Source organism: Monodelphis domestica, chromosome 2 (assembly GCF_027887165.1).
Source record: "Monodelphis domestica isolate mMonDom1 chromosome 2, mMonDom1.pri, whole genome shotgun sequence".
Classification (NCBI taxonomy): Eukaryota; Metazoa; Chordata; class Mammalia; order Didelphimorphia; family Didelphidae; genus Monodelphis; species Monodelphis domestica.
The window spans coordinates 10300960-10328378 of record NC_077228.1 but is presented as its reverse complement, the minus strand read 5'-3'; the positions used below and the strand labels follow the sequence as shown (position 1 = coordinate 10328378).

The 27419-nt window shown below is 42.9% G+C and overlaps 1 protein-coding gene across 13 annotated transcripts in view; it reads left to right on the top strand.

Annotated features, from left to right (window-relative positions):
- Nucleotides 1-27419, top strand: part of SGIP1 (SH3GL interacting endocytic adaptor 1) — a 275163-nt gene that overhangs the window by 149528 nt on the left and 98216 nt on the right. For 7 of the 13 annotated variants that reach the window (XM_056815004.1, XM_056815003.1, XM_056815002.1 and 4 more), the window contains 2 exons: nt 4013-4067; nt 5035-5210. In XM_056815004.1, the coding sequence (XP_056670982.1) occupies nt 4013-4067; nt 5035-5210 (231 nt within the window). Of the gene's footprint in view, nt 1-4012; nt 4068-5034; nt 5211-25168; nt 25181-27419 lie in introns of all 13 variants that reach the window. The other 6 variants (XM_056815005.1, XM_056815000.1, XM_056814998.1 and 3 more) reach the window with 1 other exon arrangement.

Below are 27419 nucleotides of genomic sequence, written 5' to 3'. Positions count from 1 at the left end.
AACTATAATCCTAGTTTTTTACTTAATCAATAAACATTTATTTCAAATATGCCAGGTACTATACTAAATGATAGGGATACAAATATGGAAAAGACAGTGCCTGCCCTCAAGAAGCTTATACTCTAATGGGGGAGCACGATACACAAAAGGAAGCTGGAAAGGGGCTGTACAGGGGGATGTATGGCAGCAAGGTCCAAAGGAGAGAAGCTGGTGGGAAGAGACCCTTTTATAAGGGGAGGAGCTGCCTTGCAGTGGATGTTGGAGGGCAACAAGAACTTGCTTTGTGGAAGTGGCACAGTCTGAGCTGACTCATGAGGATGGGGCCCTGCCACTGTGTCCTGGGATGCTCGCAGTCCCACACACACACCAGTTAGCCAGATGTGGCTTTCCTATTTATTCCCTCATCCCTATTGTGGTTTAACTGAGGTCAGCCCAGCTCCCATGTCACACAAGGACACAAAGATTCTATAGGCCTCACCAGGTGAACAGTCAGGAAATTTAATTCAACAAAATGAGCAAAATGGAAAAATAAAGATTAAGCTATTACCATGTGATAAGTGCTTGGCCTATAAATACAAAAGGAAAGCAGACTCTTCCCTCAAGGAGTTTCCATTATAACAGAGGGAATTAATGCATAAAGAATGATAGCTAGTGGGGACCCAGTAAAGGGTACCATTTTGTTTTGAAAAGCTGGAACCATAGGAGAATAGATAAGCAGAGTCTTTCTAACAACAATGGTCTAGTTGATTTGATTAGGGTTCAGAACTAGAAAAGGGGGAAATGGGTTCAAGAAAGAAAGAAAAAGAAAGAAAGGAAGAAAAGAAAGAGGGAGGAAAGGAAGGAGAGAAAGAGGGAAAGAGGGAAGGAAGGAGGGAGGGAAGGAAGAAGGGAAGGAGGGACGGAGGGAAGGAGGGAAAGAGAGAAGGAGGGAAGGAAGGAAGGAAGGAAGGAAGGAAGGAAGGAAGGAAGGAAGGAAGGAAGGAGGGAAGGAAGGAAGGAAGGAAGGAAGGAAGGAAGGAAGGAAGGAAGGAAGGAAGGAAGGAAGGAAGGAAGGAAGGAAGGAAGGAAGGAAGGAAGGAAGAGAAGATAGAAAATACTTCTTATCCTACCCTTTTACCTATCTACCTCTCAGAGAAGGAGATTGAATCCTGATGGATATGTACAGTTTTTGCTTAATCCATTGTTTCTTCTTGCTGTGGCATGGAGTAGGGTACATGGTGGTTACCACAGTCAGACTCCACTTATCCTTAGATAGTCTCATAAATGCCAGGCTTCTTAAAAGTAAGGAATATGCCATATGTCTCTGTGTTCCCCTAATGCATGGCATAAGGCCTTACCCATCAAAGTCACTTAATAAAATGCTAATTTAATTGAAACATAAGGGCAACAGTAATTATGTTTTATTTTTCTCTTCAAATTAGATGCTCTCTTGAGGTTCTATGTCCTTAGAAACAGAGACCCTTAGAGCTCAGTAGGACCTCAGAGAGCAGAAGTCCTTTCCAAAGGTCCAAATTTCCCTTGGACAATAAGTACTTTCTAACAGGCATTTCTTACTCCTAAGCTTGTAGGTATCACATTATCTCTTGTCTTGGCCAACTTGACCTTGTCCAAGCTGCCTCAGCTTTCTTATCTGTAAAATAAGGAAAATAATACTACCTACCCCTAGGGTTATAGTGAGGATTACACAAGATAATCTTTGTAAAGTGCTTAGCATAAAGCCTGGCACATAGTAAGCTCTATATGACTATTAGCTCATATTATTATTCCAGTCGATGTTACTTATTAAGTGTGTACCGAACTTGTTCAATGGAATCAACCACCTTTTGCCATCAAGCCTTCTCCCTCAGACTATGACTGACAGTCAGCCAGTAAAAGTTGACTAAGTATCTACTGTGGACCAGAGTGATTGAAACCCTTCATTTTATGATGGATCCACCTTATGTTCCATTTTTACTCAAGAGAAATCAGCAGTAGAGTGAGATTGGAGTCTACAAGGTGTATCATAGCTTCCCCTTGGCTCCATTTCACCAAGAATTCACTTTGTAATTCCTTTCGTTATCACTGTGTCAATGAGGCAAGAGGAAAGCTATGGACTAGAATGAGAAATGATGTAGAGAACACTGGGCTTAGAGTCAGAGGACCTGGTTTGGGATCCCAGCTTTAGACATGGGTTTCCTGTGTGACCTTGGCCAAGTCACACCTTTATCCTTCTCTGTAAAAATCAAGGGGTTTGAACTAGATAAACCTCCAAAGTTCCTTTCAGGTAGGACCAAGTCTATGTTGCTGTCATCTGAAATTACTCACCGAACTCTGCATGAATTCTTCCCTCCAACCCAAACAATCCCTGTAGTCTTCTGTTCCTTGCAACCAGCAAAAAGCCCGTATGAAATTCGATTTTTCTCTGAAATGCATTTATTCCCAAATGCTAATTAGGTCCCATTGAATTCCTCTGCTCCAATTATGCATTAAACACCAATTACCCTAGGTAATAAGGAGGAGGTTTTATTCTCAACAAATTATAGCATCAATATTGAAAAGCCCAGAATTAACTGGGGGGAAGCGGGAAATTGGAGATCGCCAATGTATGCCAGGTGAGGGATTAAGCCACATAGTCTTTCTCATGCCCTTCACCATAGTGCTGGTTATTGGCACAGAATGAAAGTCAAAAAAATCTTCTGTCTTCTTCCTTCCCCTCTTTCCTTCCTTCATCCCTCCATTCTTCTCCCTTCCCATCCTTTTCCTTCCTCCTCCTCCTTCTCCTCCTCCTCCTCCTCCTCCTCCTCCTCCTCCTCCTCCCCCTCCTCCTCCTCCTCTTCCACTTTGTGTTACACATATACTTGACTGATGAGTAAATTAATCCAACTTGACTATGAAAAGGATCTGTCTTGTTTTGGGTCCATCTTGGGTACTGTTATACTGAATTTGTCTCTCAGCTTTCCTTTTTTTTAATGCTATAGAATTTCCTCAAAAAGCCCTCTAAGTCAGCAGACCTGGGTTTTAGTCCCAACTTGTTTTGGCCCAAGTCACTAAAATTCCCTTGGCTTCAGTTTCTTCATCTGAAAAATGAGGATTCAAAGAGTGTTGAGGTACCTATAGAGGTCGAGCATTTGTTCAGATTCTTCACTATTTTGAGAGATTCAGGTCATTAAAGAACTGCAAGGTTCAATGGGCCCTCAGTTATACCAGAACAGGATCTCCACTGTGGTGTATTGGATAAGGAGTTTTATGCTCTTTTTTTTAAAAACCCTCACCTTCCATTTTGGAATCAATACTGTGTATTGGTTCCAAGGCAAAAGAGTGGTAAGGTCTAGGCAAGGAGGGGGGGGGTCAAGTGACTTGCCCAGGGTCACACAGCTGGGAAGTGTCTGAGACCAGATTTGAACCCAGGACCTCCCATCTCTAGGCCTGGCTCTCAATCCACTGAGCAACCCAGCTGCCCCTGGAGTCCTATACTCTTGAGGGCAGGGAAGGGACAGTAGGAAAGAAAAGGGAAATCAAATCCAAGATTTAGAACTGGAAGATATGTGAGAAGTTGTCAAGGTCACATATACATTTTTTGGAGGAAAGTAATAGCAGCAATGCTCAGTAAAGGCTTCATGGAGATGGTGGAACTTGAGCTAAGTCCAAAATGAACTCTTTGAGCCCCACAAAAACCCTGGGAGATGGAGATGGGTGTTCCAGGTGGTATTGTGTCCATTTTACAAATGAGGAAGCTGAGGCTTGGAACGTTTCAGTAATTTGGGTAAAGTCACCAGCTAACAAGTGTCAGAGGAAGTATTTGGACCCATTTTCCCTGTAACAAATTTGGCACTATTTATATGCTTGACAATGTTCTATCTGTCATGGCAAAAGTCCTCAGTGCTTCCAGTCACCTCTTCCTGAAAGGTTCCCTCTGCCTAGGACAGGAGATGTGATGGGGTCATCTTTGCACATGCCCTTAGCTGAGATGATGTGTAAAGGAGAAATAAATATCAAGGATGGGTTTTACATAGTGTGTGTTTGTGTCTTGCAGAACTCTCCTGAGCTGGATGAAGAAGGGTACAGCATCAGACCGGAGGAACCCGGCTATATCCTTGCTTTCTGGTTGCTTCCGTTTTAAGCTTTTCTCAGTAAATTAGGGGATGTATCTAGGTGTGTCCCAAGTCACTGAATGAATTCTGCCTTCTGCTAAAGTACCAATGTTTCGCCTGGCACCTGGCACACAGTAGGCGCATAATAGGTGCTTGTTCACTTGGCTTGATGACAATGTGTTAATTAGAATTATAAGCAAGCAGAGAAGCCAGGTTGGCACTTAACTAGCAAGCACTGCTTTGTTCTAGTGGTAGAAAAGAGAGTTTCCAGAGGAGAAGAGGGTGCCGAAAATCAATTGTGCCAGTCTCCTGGCTTTGACCTGCTGCTCCAGACTCAGCAGATTGTGTCCTCCTGGCAGGAACAGCTCCCCTCGGTTGTGCTCCCTGCTGGCTTCAGCACAGAGCCCAGTTCTCTGAGTGTAACCCTCCTCCACCAGCACACCCTGATCAGGACACTTGCCCTGGATACAGAGTCCAGCCCTCCTGGGTCTTGGTGCACAGCCCAAGCAAGTGCTAAATAAATAGGAAGAAATCCTAAACGGGCATGGCCACCTAGCGCCCACTCTCCCTACCTCCTTGGCACAGCCAGAGGGCATGAAGGGGTATGGGCTGGCCCTGGGATTTCAGCAATGGAGGGAATTCCCAGATGAGGAAATTCCCTCCACCACTGTTGGCTGCCCCCTTATCTGTCATTTCGAGTCTTGGAAAGTCAGTTGGGTCAATGAGAAAGTGGTTGACTTGCCCAAGGGCCTCCGACCAAGTTTTGCGGGCTCTGAGGGCAGTTTTCCATCACTGCTATGCTCTCTCTTCCACCCAACAACAGCAACGACCCCACTAATGGGAGGGGCCAAGAGTTAGGGAAGGCTTTAGCGTTTGCCCACCGTTTCCTCGGGTTATCTCACGGGATCCGACGGTAACTTCGGGAGATGGCGACGTCTAGTCGTTCTCTTTAACTGTGGTCTACCTACCAAAGGAAAGCACTTTTATTCTTCAAGTGAATCGGAAGAGGAAGAAGAATCACACAAAAAGTTTAATATTAAAATTAAACCTTTGCAATCTAAAGACGTCCTCAAGAGCGCCGCCACTGTGGACGAGCTAAAGGCATCCATAGGCAACATCGCGCTTTCTCCGTCGCCTGTGGTGAGTCTCCCCTGTACCCCTCCCCAGGACGCCACCAAGTGGGAAGGCTGGCTGGGGGGTTCCACAAGTCTGTTTTAAGAAACTTCTAGAAAATCCAGGGGGGAAGGGGGCAGGTGTATGTGTGTGTGTTCATGCGTGTTGTGTATGGTGTGGTGTGTGTGAGATGTGTGGTACATGTAATGTATGGATGGTGTGTGATGTGGTATGTGTTGTGTGCCTGTGTGGTATGCTGTGTGGGGGTATGGGGATGTGTGATATATAATATGTGCTGCTGTGTGGTACATGCATGTGTGCTAAGTAGTGTTGCGTGTGGTGTGTGTGCATACATGATGTCTATGGAGGTAGGAGGGTGTATGCGCATGGCATGTGTATGAGGGTGGTATTGACACTCCCCATTTTACTCTGAGACCTAAACATCGGCTTCAGTTTTCAACCCAAGGGCCTCCCCTTTGTTGGTGGTAGGGTTGGGGGGTTCCATTACAGGATGGTTTGTGTGGGAGAACAGGCTGGCTGGAAAGTCTTCCTGTAGGGGCTGAAAGAGCAGCAAGAAAACGTGAAGCCAACTTACTCTGGAATACTGGCTGCCATTAATAGCGAAAGGAAACCCACCCCTTTCCCATCCTGTTTTTTCTTGTCTCTCTTTGGCCCCTTCCTAATTTTTCTTTCTTGGACACTGAAGCTAAAAACATCGTTGGGGGGAGATTGTAAATTTTAAAGATTAATGTTTAGCACTCCGAGTATTATATTTAAGATTTATTAATATTTAACATGAAGCAAAAGGAAAATAAAAGACTAGAGAAACAGATAGAGCTCACCAGCCTCCCAAATGGAAAAGAGGGAGAGAGGGAGGAGCCCCCCCACCATATACAAATGTGACCATGTGGTGGAGAGAGGAGAGGAATTCTGGGAAATACTGAAGGACTTCTGGGGGTTGAAGTCCAACGGTTCAAAATTCTAACTAGACAGGATGATGGGCTAAGAAAGCCAAAGAGGCGGATTTAATTTACAGAGCTCTTCTGGAATCCCTTTAGTTTCTGTACCCTAAAGTAAAATGGTCTGTGGCCCTCGCTCAGATTCTGGTTGGGCACCAACAGTAACATCCCCCAAATTCTACTTTCCCTACCATTTGATGGTAATGATCATTATCCTATTCATGTTCTCCTCATCATCAACCAGCATCAAGCCTTTTCTTGCTTCTTTTGAAGCAAGATGGGGAGCAATGCCCCATCCCCCAGTACTCTGAAGTCACGGGTTTGCCTTGTGGTTTTCCCATCACGTTGACTCCCCTCCACCCCAGTTGTTGATGGTGGGCTGAGTTCCTGAGTTTGTTCTTGCAGAATTTTGCAATAATTTCTCAGAGGAGACTGGGAAAGCTGTCCACTGTGCATTTTTTAAAATGGCCTGAAGAGGAGACAAGCTGGAAAAAGGCTCTTACTGGGGTCTTTCTAGATGTCTATCACTCTGACACATTCCACAGTCCAAGGTCTTTCTGAGGACCGATGGAGGAAGGCCCAAGCTCCGGTGGAGGGCAGGGAGCAGCCACAATCTATCCTTGGGAAATGTTGTCCTTGTGTGCTGGGCTGAAACAAAGTCATAAAGACCACCAGCGATGGCCATTGACAGTCTTGATCCCACTTATCATTTTTGTCGGGAGGAGCGCCCAGTGGCTGGTCCCACTGACTGGCTTTACTCCCTTTGTATTGTCTTGCCATTGGCAATTTCCCCTCAGCTCCTCAGAGCATATGGAGGAGGCCCCATGGGATGGGAAGGAATCATTTCAGAGCTTTATTTCAGTTCGTTTAATCGTCTGTGCTACCATTGACTTCCCACTGGAGATATTTACCTTTCAAGGGTCTTAATCAGAGCTCACTCTAAACTCATTTTGCTTTCTTAAAGGTGTCGACATGGACATTTAAAACTTTGGGGCAAATGGTCGCAATGAGTTTTCTATTCAATTTACCTTAGTTTATGATGACCCCAAGTGGGCACTTAAATATTAACCAGAAAATAAGAAATAAACCAGATAGCCCAATGGGCATTTCTGCTTCTGGTGAGTGGAATAAAAGGAGGTAGCATCCTTTTGAAAGGATAGATAGTTGTCTCTCTGAAGAAGAGCTCCATTCTAAAAAGCGGAGGGCTATCACTGAGACTGGAGCTTTAATTCTGGGAATCTGTGACCTTCTTTTGAATGAGCTGTGTGGAATAGTGGAAGAAGAGCTGGCTTTGGGGGTCGGAGAATCAGGGTTCAAATTCTAGTTCTATCATCCTGAGTGACCTTAGGCAAGTCACGTCCTGTGTCAGCTTCTGTTTCCTTATCTGTAAAATGAGAGATTGGACTTAGATGGCCTCTAAAGTCCCTTCCAGCTCCAGATGTTTGAGCCTATCAATAACTGATACCTGCTGTTTATGAGGGAGGCTGAAGTCCCATGAGCCCAAGCATTCTGACTTGCTGTTGGAATTCATGAGGGCTAGAAAGACCAGCATGGTCTTCAGGCACCAAATGATGAGAAGAATTGGGCGCACCACAAAGGATAGATCAGATGACATTGTCCCCCTATCACAAAAGCTGCTGTATTTGCATTTAATGGGAAAATAGCACCTGCCAGGAGGCGAGGAATTGCCAAGCTCCATGTATAAATAGCTTAAACTGAGTTCTGATTCCTGGCTCTTTGCTGTGGATTATAGAGCTATTTCCACTTAGGAATTTTAAATTGATTTGATAACTCCTCTCCCGCACATTCACTCATGGTGTAGGTCTTTGGTTTCCATTTTCATGCTTGGGCTTTTTGATTTTAATGGCTACCTTCATCCAGTGAATATGGAAGGCACAACTAAGCAGTCAGCCTGTCATTCTGTTGTCAAAGGAAAAGTTGCGGGGTGGGGGGAGATAACTATTTTCTGGGTTTTAAGAGATGCAGGGGCTTCAAGGCCAGATTAGAAATTATGGTTGAGGAGGGGGAAGTGAGGTGGCTCAGTGAATTGAGAGCCAGATCTAGAGGCAGGAGGGTCCTGGGTTCAAATCTGGCCTCAGACACTTCCTAAGGGTGTAATCCTAGGCAAAGTCACCTGACCCCCATTACTTAACCCTTACCACTCTTCTGACTTGGAACCAATACTTAGTTTGATTCTAAGATGGAAGGTAAGAGTGCCAACAAAAATTAATGTAAAGAGCTTAATGCCCCAAATCTCCATGACAATTTGGTTCCTTATTAGAGTTTTCAAGGATGTATTTTGACCAAGAAAACTCTCACAAAGCTAACTGAGTCAGTGATATTTGGGGGGTAATATTCCCCCTTCCTCCATCATGCTGAGAAGCGATGTAAATCCCTTTATCCTCCAGGATAAAGAGAACTTAGACTTCCACGTCCTCCAGTCCTCATTGCTCACTAAAAGTATTCGGGCTTCATCAAGCAATACCCTGAAAGAATGAAGAGAATCATAGTTGTTCTCTAACTTGAAAATGAGAGCTCAGGAACCACGGATTTGGGGTTCTCATCTGGGGACCACAGACCATAAGGTGGTGATTGTTGTTGTTCAACTGGCTGAGTCTTTGTGACTCTGTGGACCAAAGATATCTACGGGGATTTTGTGGAAAGGATACCAGAGTGGTTTGCTATTTCCTTCTCCAATGAATCCTTTTGTCAGGCAAGCTTGTCCAGGGTCGCACAACTAGGAAGTGTTCAAGACCAGATTTGAACTCCAGTCTTCCTAAATCCAGGCCCTGTACTCTTAAACACTGAGTCATAGCTGCCTCTAGATTTAGGATTCAAGAAGTCCTTCAGCGTTCTCCTGGGAACTTCTTGACAGGACAGGAAGTAGTTCAATCCCAACATTTTTGCATATCAGCAAATTAAGATCTGGATATTTGAAATGATAAACTCAAGATCACTCTGAGAGTAAATGGAAGAGCCTAGATTCGAACCTAGTTCATTCATTAATTCCTTCATTACTTCCTCTCTTCATTCATTCATTCATTCATTCATTCATTTATTCATTCAACACATACTTAAGGGAAGAAGAGCATTTCAGTCATGGGGCCCAAGGTCATGAAGATGAGAGATGGATAGCAAGAATATTAGGGGTGGACCGAAGAGTGCATGGAAGGGAACCATGTATGATTAGCCTGGGAAAGTAGGATGAGACCAGAATGTGAAGTGTTGAAATGCCAAACAGAAGAGTCTATATTTAGTCACTCATCCCACTTAGCCAATCTATCGCCAAATCTTGTCTTTTTTACCTTCACAACATCTCTCCTGAACCTCCCTTTCCATACACACAGTCACCATTGGAGCAGGAGACCTCCCTCATCTCTCTCTTAAACAATTGTGACATTTCTAATTGTTCTCTCTCTCTTAAGGCCATCCCCATGTTCATCCAGGCTTTTTAAAGTCAAGATCTCACCATGTTATTCCTCTCCCCCATTCCCCTAGCTTAATGACCCCAGTAGGTCCCTACTATTCCAGGACAAACGTTTGCCATTTCAAGCTCTTCATATCCTGTCCATTTCCAACCTTTCCTGTCTTTTTTATTTAATCCCATACCTTCTGTCCTAGAATCAAGTCTAAGTATCGATTCCAAGGCAGAAGAGTAGTAAGGGCTAGGCAATGAGGGTTAAATGACTTGCCCAGGGTCACACAGCCAGGACATATCTGAGGCTAGATCTGAACCCAAGACCACTCATAATTAAGCCTGATCTACTGAGCCACCTAATTGCCCCCTTTCCACTCTTTTTACATTTTTCTCACATCCACACACCCTACTTTTCAGCAACAATCACCTCTTGACTTTCTCTTAAACAAGACACTCCCTGCCCTGACTTTCTACCTTTTGACCGCCTGTCCCTTCATACCTAAATATTCTCCCTCTTTACTTGTACCTCTTAGCTTCCTCAGGTTCCTTCAGTCTTAGCTCAAATCTTGCCTTTTGCAGGAGGCCTTTCCTGCTCCCATAAGCAACTAGTTTTCTCCTTGGAGAACTTCTTTCTTCTAATCTCCCCTTATCCCATGGAAATCGACTCTCCCAGTGGTGTTCAGCAGGAGAGCTCCATGACTCCGTCTTGTTGAGTTTGGATTCCTGTCTCTTTGAAGCACTTTTGAAAGATTGATATGGAAGGCTAGTCAGAGCAGTTTGGGCTTTTGCTGCTCCTAAGCCGCCATCTTGACTCGCCCTTCCCCTTTCTGCTAATCTGTCCATTCTGTATGGACCCCTTTATTTGTTGTCTTCTCCTTCAGAACATGAGCTCCCTGAGTCTTTTTTACTGCCTTTGTATCCCCAGCACTAAGCGCAGTGCCTGGAGTAATAGCAAATGCTTAAGAAATGCATGTTGCCTGGCTAACTGATTGATCGCAGAGGTTTTAAGGAGCCACTAAAGTTTATTAAGCATCCCCAGAGTGACTAGTCTGATGTCTGCTTCAAGAATGTCAATTTGGCAGCTTTGTGGATTAAGCAAGAAAAGGATGAGATAGGGAGACCAATGAGGTAGGCATTGTCTGGGCAAGAGGCGACGAGGACCAGGACCAGGATGGTGACCAGGGGAAGCACTGAGGATGTGAGAAGCCTGGAGGTCACTGCAGTGAGCATGAAGGCATCTGCAGAGATGGGATGGCAAGGAGCAGGTCATGGGAGGCAAGGAGACCAAAAAAATGGAGAAGCCCTGATGTTGGAGAGGATATCGGTCTATGTGGTGAAAACCCTTAACACAAGGATGGGAATTAAGGTGGAAAATCACTATGAGTGAGCCATGGAAGTCCTGAACACCGAGAGCCAGAATCATTTGTTTGAGAAACCAGAGAAAGATGCTGATGACAAAAGGATCAAGCTTCTAAAGGCCTGAAAAAGGGGGGATTTGTATTTGTCTGTGAGACTCTGAGGCTCCCAAAGCCCAAGGATTTTGCGATCTCCACTTATCACTTGGGAATGTGTGCTTTTCTAAGCTAGTATTTCTTTCCTACCTGAAATGACCTCCCCTTCTTCTCTTTCATCTCTCCACACCCTCACTCTGCCTTCCTCCATCTGTCAGGGTCCTACTACCCATCCTTCAAAGCCTAGCTTCTATGTCACCCACGAGAAACTCCCTCATCCAGTTCTGGGGGTCTCTAGTAAAGAGCTGAGTCATTATGGGGAGGAGAGGCATTCGCTTTCATATTGTGGGATTGATTAGAAAATGTAAAGTCAAGTCCATGCCATGAAACTCAGCGTATTCTAAACAGACTCACAGACCTCCCCTTCCACCAAGTCTATCCATCTTTCAGTCTCCCCAATTTCTCTTTAAGATGGCATTAGGCTTCCAGTGATTTGCCAACATGGAGTCATATCTGGCTCTCCCTTCCCTCTCCCATATCCAATCACTTGCCAAGTCTTCTTGATCCCCTCACCCCAACATCTCTAACATCTTCTTTAGATTCACATCACTTCTATCCCATCCAGACATTGGAAGAGCTTCCTGATTGGTGCCTCTGCTTCCAGACTCTCCCTCTTTAAATCTGCCCCCCATTCAGCTATCATTTTGACATTCCTAAAACACAGATGCAACCATGTCTCTCCCCTACTTAAAAATCACCCATGGTTCCCTACTGCTGGCTAAAGAAAATCAAATCCTCAGTATGATATTGAAAACCCTCCACAGTGTGGCTCCCACTTCTTTACCCACATTTATTTCCTACTGCTGGATTCTTGTTTGTTCCTCCTCCCTCCCAGCCAAGCTAATCTACTAGTGGTTGTTTGGTCACAGCTCTCCAGCCTTTCCTCCCTATGCTTTGCAGAAGTGCTCCCACATTTCCAGACTCTTCTCCTTCTCCTTGCTGCTCCTTCAAAGCCTTAGCTTCCTTCCAAATATTCCTGAATTTCTACTCCCCGTTGAAATCTGCCCTCATCCCCCCAATGAGAGCTTTCTTCCTTGAAATATTACTTGTGAAAGGCAGCATTGTGTAGTGGTTAGAGAACTGGCCTCAGAGTCAAGAAATCCTACATTCCAAACCTGCCCCTGACATATACTGCTTGTGTGACCCTAGGCAAGTCACTTAATCTCTCAGTGGCCTAAGTATGTCTAAAATGATATATAATGTGTTAGTTATCTATGTGCATTGGCAAATGAGTTCCCTCTATAGATGAATTCTAAGTCTAAGCCCCCTTCCTCCATTCCTGATAGATAAAGCATTGGGCTTTGATGTGAAGAGACTTGGGATTTTAATCCTGCCTTAAACACTTTGCTGTGTGATGGTGGGCAAGTCACTTAAATTCTCAGAGCCTCAATTTACTCAACAATAAAATAAGTATAATAATATTTGAACTACCTGCTTCATGAAAGAACACTCGATAAACTTTCAAGTACTATAGGAATAAGAGTTATTATTACACTGAACAATAACAAAAATATTTCTTATGCCCAGTAAACTAGGAGAAATCCTGTCTGTGCAGTTCATTTCAATTATGGCTTCAAATATTACCTACGATGGACTAATTTCATGGGAAATGTAGTTTTATATTTTTAAAAATTAATAATAGAAATCATAAAGTGCTTTAAGCTTTTCCAGTCACTTTACAAATGATCTCACTTTCTCCTGGCAACAATAATAGCACTTGCTATTATTATCATCTTATTTTAAGATGAGGAAAATGAGGTTGAGAGAGAAATTAACTGACTGACCAATGGTCCTTCAACTAAGGCTAGATTTGAACTGAAGTCTTCTTGACTCCAGGTTCAATTCTTTATCCATTACTGCCTCATAAAATTATTTTTTACTAAAGAAAATTATGCTCATTTAACTCACATAAGCAATAGGTACTAATGGTTTCTCGTGTTTTAAATGTTTTAGGAATACATTTCCATTATAGGACTATAGATTTAGAACAGGAAGAAACCCCCAAGTCCAGCTAGTCTAACCACCTCACTTCATAAATGAGGAAACTAAACATAGAAGGTAACTCGCCCCCTGGGTCAAAAGTCAAGAAGGATGGAACCCAAATCCTCTCAATTCCAAGGCAAGTTCTCTACCCACTATATCACAATTATTTCTGTAGGAAAACCCATCCTTCAGCCCTGACTTCCAATTAAAAATTGTTATGGCTGACCTGTGGAATATCCATCTTGGGAGCTCAACAGTAGTCTGCGTCTGAAATCTGATGGTAGTTTACTTACTGAAGCCAAATGGTTGGGCTCCACTTTCTTGGGTGTCTCTTTTCCATTGTAGAGATTCCTGATGTTAGCGTTGTTGTGCTGATTGGTCCCTGATGGTCCCCGGGTTTCCTGGGAAGAAATCCAAAAATGAATTCAAGAAATGAATCTCTGGTGAAATATTACATACCATAAAACCTCTAGACTTTAAGGGAATCATTGGCAACTTCTTGGGAATGCTGCCTTTTGGATTCTCAGACAGCTTCGGATAACTTTAAGGACTGCTAAGCATCATCTTCAGCATCATTCAACTATTCTTCGAAATGTTCATCTTTCATCTTCATTTGGAGCCCTCAAAATATCCCCATTTTGATCTTAGCCTCATTGATTCTTGGAAATCTCTTTTTCACGTAGCTGCCTTTTTGATTTATTGCCTTGACATCATTTTTGTAATTTTTCTTCCGCCAATATTCCAGGAAAAAAAACCTTTGTGAGTATCTGACTTTGGTTTTCATCGGAAGCCTCCATTTATTTGTGGTTTTAGCCTTTCTGGTGTTGTTTAGCTAAGCCTGTGGTCTTTTCTTGAATTGTTCTTTCTTGAATAGTAAGCTAGTCACAATTTAATGTACAACAAGCTAAGGAAAACCTTCTTAGGACTGAATAGGGATTGGCTTAGATCCACTAGGTTATGAGCTCCTTGAGGGCATGGATTGTCCTTGTTTTTGTTTATTCTATCCTCAGAGCTTAGGACAGTTCCTGGCACAGAGTAGGTATTTAAAAAGTTGCATTGGAGTGACTAACCACATTTTTCTCTCCTGTGATCAGTGCTTTTCTCTTTAAATTCATGAATGTTTATTAGGCACCTACTATGTGCCAGGCACTGCCCAAGGAATAGGCAAAAGTTGGTTCCTGTTCTCAGAGAGCTTACAATCTAATGAAGGATATTTTTTGTCTGCTTTTTATTTATTTATTTATTGTAATACTGGCTCATTCAAAAACAGAGCAGTGCTCCACGCAGGAAGGTCAAAGTTAGTCCTATAGTCTTACCTCCAGGGAGGTTGAGGCTGGTGGATCAAGTGACTTTGGAAATTCTGAGCTCCAGTGAGGCTGAAGTTGATAGGGTGATAGTAAGCCTGACACTAATATGCTCAGTAAGCCCCAGGGAACTGGGAAGGCCACCAGGCTGCCAATGAGGGCTGAACTGGCCCACTTTGGAAAGGTCAAGGCTCCTGTGGGCGTTGGAAATGGCATCAGTCCCCTGAGTGACTATTGGGCTTCCAGCCTAGGTAAGACAGGAAGAACTGGCTCCAGAAAAAAAAAAGAAAGAAAAGATCCAAACCCTAAAACAAATACAGTATGACCACTTGGTGTAGCTGAGTTGTCATCCTAGTAAATGAAAAATCACTTTCAAATTCCCCCAGATGGGCCAAGAGTGCTTTGCATACTGAATGCTTCTCAAGGGAAGTTTCATGTCTTGAATTTATTTGGACGCCCACTTATGGGAGATCCCCTTATTTTAATCTTGCACTCAAAGTCCAGTTTGATGTCTAGATACACTAAGAGCAGGAACAAGATTCTAAATTAGGTCTAAATTTGCATCTGCTGTTCAGGGTAGTTTTGAGAATCAGAAGAGATCTGATATCCATCCATCCATCCATCCATCCATCCATCCATCCATCCATCCATCCATCACTCTCTCTCCCCTCTCTCTGTATCTATCTATCTATCTATCTATCTATCTATCTATCTATCTATCTATCTATCTATCTATCTATCTATCTGTTTGTCTGTCTGTCTATCTAGCCATCTGTCTGTCTGTCTAAAATGGGGGAAAGAAAACTAGATGTGGGTCCAAACCACTAGGGTTTAAATTCTGCCTCAGAAAGTTGCTAGACTCAGTTTCCATCATCATCATTAGCATTTATAAAACCCTTTAAAGCTTGCAAATAATTTTATGAATATCCTCTCATTTGATCCTTACAACTACCCTGGGAGGGAATTTGCTAATTATCCCCATTTTACAGAGGAGGAAACTGAAGCAAACAGAAGTTAAGTGACTCTCCCAGAGTCACACACCTGCTAAGTATCTAAGGTAGGATTTGATCTCATCTCTTCCTGACCTCATGTCCAGCACTCTATCTGTTGGGATACGTACCTCTCAGGCACCAATATCTATAAAACAAAGGAGCTGAACTTGACCTCTACATTTATGGTTCTGTGATTCTTGGCATATTTGCTAAGCAAAAATAGGCCTCTGCTGGTCCCCTCTAAATCTTAAGAACTGCAAACAACACAGGAGATCCCGCCATCTGGGCAATCCACAAGCATTTCACCAGCTTTTATGTGCCAGGCTCGTGCCAGGCTTGTGCCAGACGCTGGGGTGGAGAATACAAAGGAAGACACAATCCCTGCTCTCAAGAAGCTTGCATTCAAATGCAATTAGATACCAATTATTAAATAGAAATCATTATGTAGAAATTACCCTATGTAATATGCATATATTATGTTTATATAATATATATGTATGCTATGGAGAGAGACGAGAAAAGGGAGAAAGGAAGAATAAATCCAAGACATAAATACAATATCATTAAATACAAGCAAGCCAGGTGGTGAGTAGACTAATACATAGCATACTGCCCAAATCAGATACCCCAACTTTATCTTAATCACCTATTTCTTTTAAGAAAAATCTTACTTTTTGTCAGTGCATCTTTGGTTAAGAATGCACAAAAAACAAGATGGGGGATTTGTAAGAATAGCAAAGGGGATCTTGGCAGAACCTGTGTTTTGAAGGACAGGCACAGAGGTAGTAGTTTGGAGACAGCAAAGGATTGTGGGTAGAGAACTGAGAGCTGAGGAGAATTCTGGCCAGCCCCAAGACTTCTAGTCCCATACCGGAAGGGGACGAGTCCTTTTCTGTGTGGCAGGAGAGAGAGAGAAGACTCAGATTTTTGTGCCGATTCTCTGAAGTTGTTGTCATCTAGAGAGCTTTCTACTACCTTCCTCCATCTGCCAGCAAGAGCCACAGACAGAAGTTTAGCTTGGACTCTCCCAACCGAGCCAGCTTTCTGACTTCATTTCTGGATCTCTCCTTGCCTTTTCTTGAACTGCTTTAGATCTAGAGAGTAGGTAAATAGTAATCTAGAATAAAGAACACTGGCAGCTGGGAAAGGCGGCTGAGTCCTTCCGGGCTCCTGCTCCTGCCCCTTGGGCGGGCTCTTTGGGGATTTTAGCTTGTCAGGGCATCCTGCTCCCTTTCCCCTTCCCTACCTCCCTTTCCCTTTCCACAGAGATTCTTTATTTCCAGTCAGATGTGGGGGTTGGCCTGTTCCATACCAAAAGAGAAATTGGGTGATTGAGAGCAGGACTCGAGCGCGAATCCTGTCCCATCTGTGGCAACACTAGACCTGGTCTGCCACAGTCCTCCACAGAGAAGGGTCTGATAACAAACCCTTACTCTATGACCAATGACTAGAATACAAACATTTTCTCTTCAGCTACTCCCTACATTGGTGATCAAAGGGATACGGGTTTTAAAATATCCCATGTGGGAAGTCACAGAAGGTCTCCTTTCTGTCTCTCTAGAAGTCCCTCAAGCTCTGGTTACAGCTAACCCTAGGGAGGGAGAGATCTCACCATCTTCTCTCCACCAGCAGATCACACCTCAGCCTCCCCAGTTTCCCTCAACTGTTTCACTGGAGCCTACATCTTTCCAGTGAGACAAAACCATTCAGTCCTCTCTATTTAAAGGGAAGGAAAAGTCTCTCCCCTTCCTTTTTTTTCATGTGTCAATAACACATCTAAGCTAGAAGGGTAGAGGGTAGACAGACAGGGTTAAGTGACTTGCCCTTGGTCACTAGGAAGTATCAGAGATAAAATTCAAACCCAGGCTTGCTGTGCCACCTAGCTGCCCACTCACCTATGTCACAACCCAATTTTATTTCCTGTGGTGGTATCATGGTTAGAGCCTTGGATCTGGACTCAGGAAGATTTGAATTTGCTTCAAAAACTTACTAGCTGTGACCTTGGGCAAGTCACTTAATCTTTTGAAGTCTCAGTTTTGTCATTTGCAAAATGGGGATAATAATAATAGCTCCTATGAGGATCAAATGGAAAATTTAAAGTATTATCAAAATGTTATCCTTTTAAATTATTTTTCTCAATGAATAAAGATTTAGTTTCTCTCACCACCCAACAGAGAGAGAGAGAGAGAGAGAGAGAGAGAGAGAGAGAGAGAGAGAGAGAGAGAGAGAGAGAGAGAGAGGGAGGGAAAAGTGAGGGGGGAACTCATGTAAGAAATAGACACATTCCAACATTGACCATGTCCCCAAATGTCTGACCCATTCTGCCTTTGACATCTATCACTTTCTGACAGGAGGTAGGGAACAGCTTTCATCAGGGTATGTTGCTAGGTGTGAGCATCACTTCTCTATCATTATGGTTTCTCACTGCTTTGTCCTTAAGTCTTTCAAAGGTGTTGTGTTTTGTTTTTACTGTTGTTGTGATCATATTTGTTGTTCTGTATCCTTTCGGTATCCCTTCATTCTGCATCTTCCCAAGTTTCTCTCAAACCATCCCTTTCATCATTCATTATAACAAAATAATATCTAATTACCTAAATACATCATGGTTTTTTCAGCTGTTCCCTAAGTGAAGAGCATCCCATTAGTTCCCAGTCCTTGGCCAAAAACAAAAAGAGTTGCGCTAAATACAAAAGGGATCCTTTTGAACAAAGGGATCCTTTTCCCCTTTCTTTGATCTCTGTGGGACATAGACAGACCTAGTAGTGGACAAAAGATAACTTTAGGGAGCAAAGTTTCAAATTCCTTTCCAGAATGGCTGGACAATTCATAGCTCTCCAACAGGACGTTGAAGGTCCTATTTCCCCCCAGCCCCTTCCACATTTATTATTTTCCTTTTTTGTTAACCATCAATCTGATGCAATTGTTGTTATTTTTAATCTAGAGACCTAAAGTGTTGTGGCTGATATTTAAAACTTAGCTAATATATACATGAGAAAAACTCTGAGGGTGCCAGCCCCCCCAGGGCATGCTGAGAATATAAGGAATGGGCACCAGCTTCTACAAAGTAGGAAAAATTTGAGAAAACAAAATTAGAAACAATCCTGATGTTCGCCAGATGGTGCCTACCACCATGTGGATGGATCACTTGGTGACATGTTAGAGAGTTTCACTGCATGACTGCCTTCACATGAAAGTGGCATATTTCTGTGTCATACGGTACATAAACTGGGTCGGCACTTATTCACAATTCAAGAACAACTAGTAGCTTCTCACTAGCCCCTCCACAACCCTCTCAGCTAAAACATGTTTTATTCATGCCTCAGGTTGCACGATTTATAGCAAAATCCATGTGGCATGCAATCATGGTGAATGATGGAGAAATCATTTCTGCATTTTTTAAATTCAATGTCAGGGTCTACCATTAAACACCTTGGGAGACCTGGTCCAAAGGCATACGTCGGAAGATGGTCCGCTGAAATTGGAGACTTGCTGGTAGTCTCATTCAGTAGGAACGTACGTCCATGTACATGGTCCAGAATAAATATGGAAGGGAAGGCAGGAAGTTGGGGAGGGCTGTCAGCACTCAGCCCAGTGTTTATTAGCCTAAAGGCAATCAAAAGGCACTACTGAGTTTTGATTGGGACATAAGCCTAGGTTTAAGGAATATAATTTGATGGCTAAGTGGTGGATGTTTTGGGGGGATAGAGAAAGACTTGAAGGGAGAGAAACCAATGAGGTGATTAGCCCAAAAGTCTAGTTTGAGAGATGATAAGAGTGGTGGCTATGTGAGTGGATAAAAGGAGACAGAGTCAAAAAATAAGAATAAATTATAATGGCTAATATTTATATAGTATATCACAGTTTGCAGAGCACTTCATATGTATGATCCCATTTGAACCTCACAGCGACCCAGCAAGGTAGATGTTATTACGATTTTCACTATTATTATCATTATCATTAGTAGTATCCCCATTTTAGAGATGAGGAAACTGACCTTCCAAGTTATATTCCTTGCCCCTGGTCATATGGTTAGTAATTATTTGAGGCAAGATTTGAACTAAGATCTTCCTAATTTTAAGTATGGGATAGACAAGAATCTGGTTTTTGAAGACAGAACAAATCCCTTGTAATTCCGTAGTCATTTCCCAAGGCGTTGCTGACTTCTGAACATTCAAGGCAACAGGGAACTTGATGAAAGGTCACCTGCCTGCAACAGATGCATCCTGCAGTCTCTGGAATCTCTGGAAAATATTCCATCCTTATTTGGGGTCATCCATCCCAAAAGGACTGTTGCTGGGACTCTGTGGAAAAAAGGCTCAAGACCCCAAATTTCTCACTGGGGGGTGAATTCCTCATCTTGAATCAGAGTCAGGCAACATGAGCCCATGGTCCTCAGCCAACGGTTCTCCTTCTTTCAGCTTTTTCTGTGAGGAAGGGCCAGCCCATTTCCCAGACGCTATGGCCTGGAGCCAGTTCACTTGGTTGGTTTTAAACTCTGTTAGTAATAAGGCCAGATGGTGGTCTTGACCTGCCCAGTGACCTCTGTGGTATCTGTGGCCCTGAAGTGCCCCTAACCCTGCCTGTCTTGGCACCACATCAGTCACCCAGTGAATTGTGGTCTTTTCTCCCCCAGTAGATCATGGTTCTTTGAAGACTGGACCATGGCTAATTCATCTTCTTTAGCCCTCAGCACACCTCGGTGTCTTTCATGTCACTGAGTGCCTCTGAGATATACACGAGAGACTTAAGGTAACCAAGGGGAATGATAGAGTTAAACCAATTACATCACTATGCAAGATGATAATTAAGATGCGTAGGGTATCCATGATACTTAAAGTACTTGGGATGCTGAAGGTATTGAAGTTACTTAAGAACTTTATCGCTATTTGGACAGTGTGTAGGGGCATACACAGAGAGCAGGGAGGAAGTTGACTATAATGGGATGTTGTTTAAAAAAAGAATCATTTATTAAGCACCCACTGTTTGCCAAATACTGTGCCAGGTGCTGAGATACAAGGACAAAAAAAAAGCCAATCCTGTTCCTCAGAGAGTTTATATTCGACAGGAATATCAATTCACAATCCATCCTGGGCTCTTCATATATACGTCAAATAAATGAATGAAAGGATGAAGGTAAAATAATAGATTGCATTCTAGAGCTTTATGACTTGGAGAGAGAGAGAAGGAGGGAAGGATGGAGAAAGGACCAAAGGGAAGAAGGGAGGGAGAGAAAGAGCAGGAGAGAGAGTGAGTCTACTCTTCCAGCACTTTACTAGGGCTGGAGATACAAAGATTGGTAAAGTCCTTGACCTCAAGAAGTTTTCATGAGCCAGTCCATGTAAAATGCTTTGTAAGATTTAAAGTGCAATTCTAAAGGACCAGAAGATAGTATTATGAATAGTAATATTAATATCATTATTATTGTACTTATTCCTCTAGAACTATGATTTTTAAAATGTAAAGAAGTCATATGAGAAAACTCCAATCCCCAATGAAGATTAGCAGCTTCTTTGACCCTTTGTATCCCCTGTGCTTGGCACAGTACCTGGCACATAGTAGGGGCTTATACGTGCTTATTGATTGGTGGGAATGGAACTACAAGAGTATAAACTTAGATCTTGAGGGACCTTGGAGGGTACCTTATAAACTCTCATCTTGTAGGTGTCCCAAGTTAAGGTTGAGTTGCCCAAGGCCAACTAAAACAGAGACACAAAATATGAGAAGTAGATTAAAACACCATTGGGAAATATTTAACAAAATGACTTTTAAAATACAATAGAACATAAACAATGTTAATATATGATTTTCTAAGTCAATATGCAGCAGGCAAAGATCATTTCTATTTTAGGTTGGCCCTGCTGTTCTAAAGTACTAAACATCTCACAGGGTGTTTCTGATGACTAAATGTCATCGTAGGTTAGAAGCATGCACAAGGGAGTCATCTACTCCAATCCCCTCATTTTACAACAAAGCACTGAGGCCCTCACCCTCTCACCCACCTCCATTTTTAAGATGGCGGAGCTATTTGCCCAACATTAACATGCAAGCTATCTGCAGCTGTGTGGCCTGTGTATCTGTGAGGAACTCTGGAATGCTTCAATCAGACTTGATCTGAGTCATCCAAGACCACACAGAATGTGGGTAAAAGAGGCAGGAATGGAAGAGCAGTCTCCTGATTTCCCATTTGAACTCAGATCCTTTGATTCAAAAGCCTTTATTAAACAGCCAAAAAGCACCAGGCAATAAGGAAACCAAGACAAGAACCATTGGCTTTGCCCTCCAGAAGGGTTCATTCTTCTGGAATATCTTTCCAGACCAATTGCACATTACTTTTCCTCCCCAACTCTGTGTTTCAGCCAATCTGTGGGTTCATTCTATTCCATCTTCCACCTCACCACCCTGTCTAGAATGCCCTCTCTCCATCATCACCTTTATCTCCTGGAATCCCTACCTCTATCCAAGGTCCAATTCAAGGGTCACCTCCTCCAGTATGCCCTTTAAAGTCTTCTCAGTTATTAGCAATTCCTGCTGCCTTCATCACACCTGCCAACACGATTTTGGATTTACTTCTCTATGTAAGAGCCTCAAGAGGATGTAATAGTACCCTAGGGCAAAAATTGTCAGAAATCTCTGGAGAATCTGTATCTTTAGTTCAACCACCTCATTTTTACAGAAGAGGAAACTGAGGCAGAAGAATGAATTAACTTGCTCCAAGTCACACAAATAATAAGCATCAGAGATTGGGTTTGAAGTTTAGGGTCTCTGCCTCCAGGGGCAGTACTTTTTCCACTGGACCTCACTGTCTCCTTTCAAGACAGATTATTTTTCATTTTCATTTTTTTTCTGTGCATTCCCTATGCCTAACTGAGGTCCTGACACAGAGTAGACTCTTAAGATGCTGGTGCAGTTGAACTCGATGGAATCCTTACAAGCAGTTCTCCTTGACCTGAGCTGATGCTCCCTTTTCTTCTAAGAGAGGAAAATCTCTCATCTTCTTTCATGGGGAGGAGGGGAGTGTTGAGGCTTCGTTTTGCTTAGAATTGTTTTCTATTCTTGCTTCCTTCCCAATGGGTTCCCGAGGCCAGAGATAAATCAGTGTCGGCACGTTGGCGGCAAAGCTTCCAGCAGGCATGGCCTGCACCTGGCCTGAAATGATGCCAGCCACACAAGATACAAGGCAGGTGCTGGCTGGGTTTTCCAGTTTGGCAAGAGATCAGAGAGAGCCAGTCTATGGCTCCCGTACCTCAGTCTCCCCTCATGCTAGAGGCAACACTTCTGCCCTGAATCAGAAAGTGGAGACTAAAAATGGTGCTTGGGTCCAGCTTAATATCTATTTAGTGAAAGGTGCCAGGGACACAACTCTGCCATTTCCCCCTAATTAATTAGTGCCAGTTGTCGTAAGTTTGATAAGGCAGAGATAGCTGGCCCATAAAAGATGGCCCGCTCTGAATCTACCAGGTGCTATAAATGAGAAGGATAAAGGACTTTTCACACCTTATTATGCTAGTCATCTCTACCCATGTTTCCATATGAGCTAGTGTGTTATCTAATAAATGGTATCAGTTGAGAAGGGAAAGAGTAAGGAGAAGAGGTATAATTCATGAGCGAATGATTAAGTGACTGATGAGACAAAGGTTTGACCTTCTGAACATATCAATTGATTAAGCAGTGCATGCCAAAAGTCTAGCAATCAGGATGAGGCTCCTCCGTTTAGGGCTAGACTTTCAATTGGGGGAGACAGATTTTATTTTTTTTTATTTTATTTAATTAATTAATTTAGAAGATTTTCCCCTGGTTACAAGATTCATGTTCTTTCCTTGCCCTCCTCACCCTCCACCCCCATAGCCATCACACAATTCCACTGGGTTTTACATGTGTCCTTGATCCAGACCTATTTCCATATTATTGATAGTTGCACCAGGATGATCGCTTAGAGTCTACATCCCCAGTCCTATCCTCATCGATCCATGTGATCAAGCAATTGTTTTTCCTCTGTGTTTCTGCTCCCACAGTTCTTTCTCTGGATATGGATAGTCCCTCAGAATTCTCCTGGATCATAGCATTGTTGCTAGTAGAGAAGTCATTACATTTGATTGTACCACAGTATGTCAGTCTCTGTGTACAGTGTGGAGACAGATTTTATACATTAAAAATAATTCATTACTCAGACGCTTCCTAGCTATAAGACCCTGGGCAAGTCACTTAACCCCCACAGGCTAGTCCTTACCACTCTTCTGCCTTGAAACTGATACATGGTATTGATTCTAAGATGAAAAGTAAAGGTTTTATTTTTTAAGTCAGAAAATAAGAGCAATTAATTAAAAGGGAGCATCTAACATTAGGTGTTCTGATCGGATGAAAGATATGGGATTGTTCAAGTTGGAAAGGGGTGAGTTAACAGGTGCAATTCCCTGAATTCAGGAAAAGAGGTGTTCCACTCCTCCTCAAGGATCTGCAGACCATCAAAGAAATATGGAAACAGTCACTGATTGATTGCCATGGGGCCAGGTCTCAGAGGAGGTAGATGGGTGCTTGAGCCGTAGAATTCTACAAAGACTCCTTCCATCAGTCTTAGGGTTTGTCTGTGTTACTGGTTCTTGGTGAAGGGTTCCTAAACAGCAGGTACAGGTGGTCCAGTTTCCCAGCCCTTCAGGACTAGGTTCCACAATGCAATAAGGTTTTCTCCCAATTCTCACAATGGAAAACAATTTTCTTACAAGAGAGAATTTGGAAAGGACTCACAACTGAAAGAAGAAAGGGGATGAAGCTAGCTCTAGGATTAAGTCACAAGATGGAGTCTGTGATTCGCTCAGTTCCTACAATTAACCATTTGCTCTCCTAATCCCCTCAATTTTCTCACAGGGGGAGGGGAGAAGAGAGGAGAGAAATCTTGATGAGCTTCATTAGATCCTTGCTAATGGAGAGGCCAATGTGAACAGCGTCTCTACTACCTTTATGGTGGTGCAGCTGAGGTCACTAATGGACAGGGAAACACTAACAATAAAATTGGAAGCTTAATTGATTTCTTTATGGGTGTCACTAATAAAGCCATTGCAGTTGAGGTCAGATCTCCTGGGGCAGGGATAGCTAAGGTGCTCCTGTAAAGACCCATCTGTTTTTCTCCCTCCCTCTGAAAGCTACCCTCTCTAAACACCCTGATGTGTGGGTGTACACAGATGTGCATATTGGGATTGAACAGGCCAAACATAGTTACTGACTCCTACTCTCTCCCTCCCTAAACCTCTCCAGGGTGCAATTCTATGCAATTTCCCCAAGTTAATACTGTGTGCATGTCTGGGTGTTCCGACCACTTGATCATGGCAAGAAACATAGGCTTTTCAGAATTGAAAAAACCTTAAATTTTACAGGTAAGAAAACTGAGGCTTAGAGAAAAATTATCTTCCCAGGAGCATGTAGGTAATAAGGAATAGAGAAAGAATTTGAACCTGTGGTGTCTGGTTCCAAATCCAATCCCCTTTCCAGTCTACTCCTTAAAAAATGACCCTGCCCATTTTGCATTTTACAAATGTTTTCAAGAGAAGAAAGCCCTTTGGGAGTGGTTTCTAAAAGCCTTAAATATGGAGGAAAGCTCCTGATCCCAGATGAAATGAATAGATCTAATGCCTGAAACATGGGAATGAGCTTGTCTACAACTCAATCAATGCCACGTTGTGAGTTGAGACTCCAGCCGCCATCTTGTATTTATAGTTCCCTGGAGAGCCTCTTTGGGTAAAGGCCTTGTGTGCTTTGACCTGCTTCTTGGGGGACCTATTTCATCTCTTGTTTTTTTCCCCTTTTTTCCATGCTTACACTTGTAGAGGAAAAGTCCGGTAAGATCCAATATTCATCTTTTTAACTTTCTTCAGTTAGCTAATCTCTATTTTCTCTTTCTCATTATGCATAAACATGATTGTATGGTAGAATTGTAACATTCCTAGGAAGGACATTCATAATCAGGAGGGTGTGTGGAGGAGGGCAGACAGAATGGTGAAGGGCCTTCAATTTATGCTACATGGAATTGGGAGGTGTTTAACCTGGAGCAGAGAAGTCGAAGATGAGAGGGGAAACAATAGCCGTCTTTCAATTACAGGACAGAGCATCATATGGAAAAGGGATTCTATTTGTTCCATTTGCTTCTAGAAAGAAGAGCTGGGAGTAATGGGGAAGGGTCCCAGAGGTCCAATAATCAGAGCTGCTCAAAAGTGAAATGGGCTGCCTTGATGATGGAAGTCTTCCCTTCACAGTGGGGCTTCAAGCAAAGGCTGGGTGATCAGCTGGCACAAAGATTGTAGAGAATTCTTGGTCAGTTAGACTGAGCTACAAACTCTAGTCCCTACCACTTCTGAGGTTCTATGATTCTTAAAATTTGTTGAACAACATTGGCTAAGAATTGGGCTCTTAAAAACTCATCTAGCCTAACCTGCTGATAGCACAGGTGTCTATATTAAATAAAACAAACTATGGCCCAGGAGGCGATCTAAAAATGAAAAAAGAGACAACTAGGTGACTCAGTGGAATGAGAGACAGATCTAGAGCCAGGGTGTCCTGGGTTCAAATCTGATCTCACACCCTTCTTAGCTGTGTGACCCTGGGCAAGTCATCTAACCCCCATTGCATAGATAGCTCTGTTCTCTTCTGCCTTGGAACCAATAGATAGCACTCTTTCTAAGATGGAAGGTAAAAGTTTAAAAAAGTTTAAAAAAGAACTTGTTGCTATTGACTTTAATGGAATTAACCCTCAAGACCTCCTAAGTTCAGTAATGATGATAACCTTGCCATAGTTTTTCCTCCCGCCCCAGACAACTTTCACAATATGCATATTGGACACTAAGACATTCATGTATTCAGTCAATAAGCATCATCAATCAAGTGCCAACTCTATACAAAGTGCTGTAGAAATACAAGTCAAGTTAATAGAATGTTTTAAGCACTTCCTACAAGTCAGGCACTATACCAAGTGCTGGGGATACAAAAAGGGCAAAAAATATAAACAGTTCATTCTAGACCACCTACCACTTCATAGGATGACAAAATAATGAGAGAATTGGGGAGTTGGAAGTGCCCTTGAGAGGCAGCCAATTCAGACACAAAAGGAACTCCTACCATAGTAGACACAACCAATGGGCCTCCAGCCTCGTACCGAAGACTTCCATGTTTCCCACTGCCTCTGCAGACAACCCATTGCACTTTGGCACATCTTCATTGGTGGGAAGGTTTTCCCAACCTTGAACCTAAATTAATCCCTTTGCATGTTCCACTTAAGGCTTGCTTGTGCCCACACAGAAGTCATCTGATCCCTGATCCTATGAGAGCCCTTCAAATCTTTGGAGCCAGTGACTATACCATCCTTGGCTCTAGTCTTCTCCAGATTAAACAGCTCTGGTCCTTTCAGCTCATGACAGCTTCCACTTGGTCTGACTAAAAAGCGTGTATATATGTTTTTATAAGTCACCGGCTTCACAGCATATTAATAAAGGAAACTAAACATCTGGTGGAAAGGATAATTGATTAAAAAAAATTCTGGGTGGGACATCCAGAAGGGATTCATCTTCTGCCTCTCTGTTGGGCAGAGAAGTGTCCAGTCTGCTTATTAGTATCATAGGATTTAGGCTTCTCAGTGGAATTGCCAAAGGCAGGCAGTGTGTGTAAAGCGAAAGAAAGCCTCATACATCCCAGATACCCTGGGAGCCCGCTGGAGACTGACTGTGCATTGCCTAAAGAGGAGACCTTGTGTCTTGACTCAGACATATTTATGGAAATTGCCCTTGGTCTCTTTGAGTCACTCCTAACCTTTCTTCCTTGTATTAGATTGTCCAAGTTGATCAACTTCAGACGTTGACAGAACTTTCTGAAATCATGATTTTTGTTTTGTCCATGTCAGAGCTTCTCCTATTCCAACTATTCCTCTTGCCCTCAAAACCAAAAGACCTTTTTTCTTACTTTTATCCTTATGTGGTCTTAAAGGAGAGTCCATTTTCCTTTTGGGGAACAATTACATGGCACAATGGAGAAAACATTAAGCCTGGAGCTAGGAAGACCTGAGTTCAAATACTGCCTCAGATACTTACT